The 5,398-nt window shown below is 41.7% G+C and overlaps 1 protein-coding gene across 2 annotated transcripts; it reads left to right on the forward strand.

Moving 5' to 3' along the window:
* Positions 1 to 645: 645 nt before the first annotated feature.
* Positions 646 to 2,280, forward strand: LOC131229626 (putative pentatricopeptide repeat-containing protein At5g59200, chloroplastic). 2 transcript variants are annotated; one of them, XM_058225615.1, is made up of 2 exons: positions 646 to 1,081; positions 1,178 to 2,280. In XM_058225615.1, the coding sequence occupies exons 1-2, from the start codon at positions 669 to 671 to the stop codon at positions 2,247 to 2,249; spliced, it is 1,485 nt and encodes a 494-aa protein (XP_058081598.1). In that variant the 5' UTR covers positions 646 to 668; the 3' UTR covers positions 2,250 to 2,280. The 2 variants fall into 2 exon arrangements, with proteins under 2 accessions (XP_058081598.1, XP_058081597.1); XM_058225614.1 differs by having other exon boundaries at positions 646 to 2,280.
* Positions 2,281 to 5,398: the final 3,118 nt, after the last annotated feature.

A 5,398-nucleotide genomic window follows, 5' to 3' on the forward strand; every position in this document is an offset into this window, starting at 1 on the left:
CGCTGTAAACGGTAGGTTGCGACCACATATGATGGGTTCCCAAGTATATGGAACATACTTTTGGTACGCGGTTCATGGGAAGACAGACCAACAGCCTTGGATCGCTGGACCATCGGTGGGCCCAACTTGTTATGTTCCAAGCCTCTGTAGATGCGGATTGCAGCCTGAGAATGACCGTATTGTGGTGGTACTCAATAGTCCTCATTAGCCTCACCATGATGTATGTGTTTTAACCACGCCATGCATTCATTGGATTATTATTTTAGGCCATAAGCTAAAATATAGGCAGATGTAAGTCTCACGTGGACCACATCACAGAAAAAAACAGTGTTGATTGAAGACCAGCCATTAAAAACTTCCACAGTAATTTTTATTCCTCATCCATCGTGTTGATTATGTCATATAGGCTTGAATGAAAGGAGAACACAAATATCAACTTCATCCAGAACTTTTTGTCGCCCCAGTAAATTTTTTAATAGTACCACTGCTTCTTGTGGTGTGGTCCACCTGAGATTTGGTTCGGCATCGAGAATGGACAGACGGCGTAGATAAAACACATACATCATGCATGGTGGGCCCACAAAGCACAGTCATCGCTACTGACTGTGTTAGCAAGCAATCCGCGTCCCCCAGCCGCTTTCCTCAAAATTTGAATTTATTCCCGTGTCATGTTCGGCAGCAACAGTCGAGGAAGTCTTAGAGTGTTGGAGAAATGCAAGAACCTGAAACAGCTGAAGCAAACCCATGCACAGATAATCACAGCAGGCCTTGCTAATGACGGCTTCGCCCTTAGCAGGCTCGTCGCCTTCTGCTCAGACCCAAACCATGGGAGCCTAAGCCACGCACGCCTCCTCTTCTACCGTCTCAATCGACCATCCCTCTGCATCCGTAACACCATGATCAAAGCCCTCTCACTCCATAATCAATTCACCGAGTCCATCCAAGTCTACGCCGGAATGCTGCGAGAGGATCAATTCCCCGACCACTATACCCTTCCTTACGTGCTGAAATCCTGCGCCATCTTGCAAGCCAGCGAGATCGGTGAACAGATCCATGCCCATGCTTTGAAATTCGGATTCAGGTGTGACGTCTTTGTTTCCAATTCTCTGATCAAAATGTATTTTTGCTGCGATGATATTGAGAATGCAAGGAAGGTGTTTGATGATATGCCTTACAGAGATGAAGTTTCTTGGACAGTCATAATCTCGGGCTATTCGAAGGTGGGCGATGTGGAGATTGCACGTTTCTTGTTCGATGAAGCCCCTCTGAAAGATAGAGGAATATGGGGTGCCATGATTTCTGGGTACGTGCAGAATAATTGCTTCAAGGAGGGATTGCGGATGTTTCGGTTGATGCAGTTGGAAAATTTGCATGGTGATGAGGGTGTTCTGGTGAGTGTTCTTTCTGCTTGTGCTCAGTTAGGAGCTTTGGATCTTGGGATTTGGGTACATAGATACTTGTGTCGGACGCAGTTGTCATTGGGTGTTCGGTTAGGTACTGCTCTTATGGATATGTACCTAAAATGTGGGAGTTTGGATTTAGCTAAGAGGGTGTTTGATGAAATTCTGGAGAAAGATGTTGTCTGCTGGAATGTGATGATTTCTGGTTTGGCAACACATGGGGATGCAGAGGGTGCATTTAAGCTGCTTTCGGGAATGAAGGAGGATGGATTCAGCCCTGATGGTGTCACATTCATTGCCATTTTTACAGCTTGTAGTCACTCCGGCATGGTGAATGAAGGGTTGCAGGAGTTTAACCGAATGAGTGCTGTGTATGGGGTTGAGCCCAAAGGAGAGCATTATGGGTGCGTGGTTGACTTGCTTGGTCGAGCTGGTCTATTTGAAGAGGCAATGAAAATCATTGAAAGAATACCTGTATCAAGTAGTCCCTCAGAACAAGCAGTTGCTTGGCGGGCATTGCTAAGTGCTTCTTGGAACCATGGAGAAATAAGATTGGCAGAGGTTGCGGCTGAACATCTCTTACAATTGGAACAACACACTGGTACCTACGTACTACTATCAAATGTATATGCGGCTGCTGGAAAATATGGTGATGCCAGAAAAGTACGAAAGATGATGGAGGACCGAGGACTCGAGAAAAAACCAGGTTGCAGCTTGATTGACGTTAATGGATCTGTACATGAGTTTATTGCAGGAGAGAAAACACATCCTCAGATGGAAGATGTATTTAGCCTATTGGAGAAGATGAATGAGCAGTTGGAATCTGCATGTACAAACTATACTCATTAGAAGTTGGAGAGGAACACTACTTTTAATTACAGACTTTTAAAAGAGCATGAAAATCAGAGCTTGTGTTGTTGGAACTGAGACGTTGAGTCACCATGCTTGTGGTTATCCCTTTGGTTTGGGAGTCCATAGTTCCCACAGGGTTATTCACAGTCAAATCCTATTTTCTCCATCATTTATCTGTTGGCACTTGGCAGGACTTAGCGCTCAAATTTCGAGGATCGTGGGGAAATCATCTACGGTCTGAGGTTGAGAATAATTGCCATAGAAGATGATGAGCTTGTGCATGTGCAGCCTTGGCACCACAATGAATATTTGAGGCATCTCTGGAACAATTCAGATGCCTCGAGCTTTTGAAGCAGGATTGTGAAATTTGTTTGCAGAACATCCAACATCTCAGATGGTTCTAAGGTCAATGGAGATTGTTGTGGCCAGTGTTTTAAGTATCGGTATCGCTACAAGTTTCACTAGACGGAGATATAGAAACAATATCGATATTGTCGATAATATCACTAATAACTGAAAATGTGGGAAAAAAATGGGGAAAACAATAGATTTTTCAATGAAACTTTCGGAGATGCTGAAATACACATATTTGCATATTTATAAATAAAAAAAATGCAAAAAGAATATATACGCAATAAGTTTCCATTTAATGGAGGCTTAAAAGCATGTGTCGTCGTAAGAAACAATCTAACAATCCCATCTAACCGTCAAATCATCCATCCAACGTTCCATCTAAGCATCCATTGATATTGCAAAATATCGACAACTCACAATATTTTGCCAATTTATCATCAACAACTAGAAATGAAATGAAAGATTATGGTCTTGATATCGTGCATGTTGCGATAACGATAATATTGAGATGTTATCAATGTTAGCAATGACAAATTGAAAACTGCATAGATTAACGGTTTTTACTTCGAGAGCTTTCGAGTTTATCCCTCAGTAACTAATAATCTGGTTAGTTTTAGAAACGTCTAGACCAGAGGCTGTGGGTTATAAATACTCCCTCTCTCAACCAGAAACTTCCTTTCGAACACTAGAGATCAGAGAAAGACAGTCGAGAGGCTGGGTGCGAGACTGAGCCTTGTGCCACACTGTTCCGACTCAACTGAGTCGCAGAGTGTATCTGGCCGAGTCTGGTCTGATTCCAGACTTTGTTGGTCAACTAGATAAGAATAGAAGAGGCTGAGCTCGAGACAGCTCGCTTGTTCCACAGTTGGGTTTTGGGTGAGTTAAGCTGAGTCGCTGCTGCTGTGTCAGGCACGACTCGGACTCAGGTTTTTCCTGTCCAGATCCATCTCTGGACACTTCAGCAGGGAAGCAGCAAGGTAGAAGAAAGAAGAAGGAAGAAGGAGATTGAGGAGTGGGGTCCTGCATTGTCAGGTTCGACTCAACGGAGTCAGCACCATGTCTTTCTAGTCCAGCGTTTTCTTTGGCCATCTCCGGGGCGTTTGCCGGTTCAGTAACTCGGGTCCGGATGGAACAAAGCTCAGTGATCTGGTCGTAGTAGCAGCAGGGCTTGAATGGGCTCGGTTTTGAACCGAGTTGAGCAGAAGCTCCTCTGCCAAGTTGACTCAACCGATCATGAGTCGTGGGCTGATTCAGGTGCTTCGGGACTCCTGCGTTCTGAGAATCACCTCCTGGCATCAGGTTGCCGCCAGAGAAAAAGCTCTATTCCATCAAGTTGATTGACTCAACCCGAGTTTGAGCCTTTGAACCGGCTCTCTACTGAGTTAACTCAGAAATTTTTTGCTGAGTTCTCATTCATTTGAAATCTGCCGTAAGTGAATTATATCTTATCCAGGTTAGAGTCCGTTTCGGTGCAGGGCTGATTTGGTCCAGCCATCATAGTTGCTAGTCTGTGAAAGTCCGATTCTCCACCGAGTCGTGCTCAGGTCAAAATCAAATGGAGCTGACTCAGTTAGATATGGTGAATTTAACTCCCAACTTTTAGGTCCTAATTTCATTGTGAATTGAAATAAACTAATTTTAATTTCCATTTGGGGATTTAGGAGTTGTAAACACCCCTTGGATTCTAAAATTGAACCGAGTTGACTCCCATCTTAAGGTGAGTTAGTCTCTAAACCTCTATTTAGAATGCTAATTAGAGCCTAATTAGTAGCTAATCTAGTTTTATTAAATGCAAATTTGATTGATTAGTGTAGGAGTTTGAGTTTCTCTAAAAGGTTTCATTCAATTACATCTTGTTGTGCTTAATTTGGACTGGGTGCGAATCAATTGAGCTAATTGCAACTTCGAGGTGAACGGACCTCAAATCCCTCAGTTTAAACTCTAATCGAGACTTAATTTAGGATAATTAAAGTCTAATTCTTTACTTAAATGTAGGAAACTCATTCTCCAAATTCCACACTTAATGTGCATTCGAATCAAGGAACATTTACTTGAAAGGTAAAGATTACCCTTCAATCTTTCTACCATAGTATCAGTTTTGGGATAATTTTACTTGAATTGTCTTTTTAGTTAAATCATGAGACTAGACCATTCAATGTTTATGATCTACTTGTGAGAACTCATTAGCATGTTTGTATTTCATAGGTGGGTCTATGATTTGAATAATCTCTACATGTACACATCTTAGCTAGTATCTCAAATTCATATGTTTAGACCATTTAAATTGAGTAATTAATATATGTGCAGAATCTAGTTTGTCGAAACACCATGATTAGATCGTTTGATTTAAATCAATATTCAAATGTGCTCACTTTCATATATTTAGGATTTACATAAGTAGATTCCTTGATTTAAACATTCTAATGTTTATGAATTCTAAATTATGTGTTCTCTAATTCAAAATGTGGCGTTAGTAAGTTACATTGTTTTTGTGTTGATTATGGGAGAAGATAATAATGCATGTGGAAGGGAGTAATGGGTTGTATATTTGTTGGAGGATGTGGCTTGGCATGTGTCTTAGATTGCCACAATGAGGAATGGATTTGGGTAGTTTGGAGTGCCACATTGAGGAATGGATTTGGATAGTTTGGAATGCCACATTGAGGAAGTGATTTGTGCAGTTTGGATTACCATATTGGAGATTTGATGGGAGATACATCCATTGACATGTACTTTGGAACTATACCTTCAACTAGTGGCCCTTATTGTATGGAAACTATACCAATTTGATT

Source organism: Magnolia sinica, chromosome 16, assembly GCF_029962835.1.
Source record: "Magnolia sinica isolate HGM2019 chromosome 16, MsV1, whole genome shotgun sequence".
NCBI lineage: Eukaryota > Viridiplantae > Streptophyta > Magnoliopsida > Magnoliales > Magnoliaceae > Magnolia > Magnolia sinica.

Bases quoted from the DNA above. Each gene is read 5' to 3' on its own strand.
- LOC131229626 (XM_058225614.1), top strand. From the start codon at position 669: ATGTTCGGCAGCAACAGTCGAGGAAGTCTTAGAGTGTTGGAGAAATGC.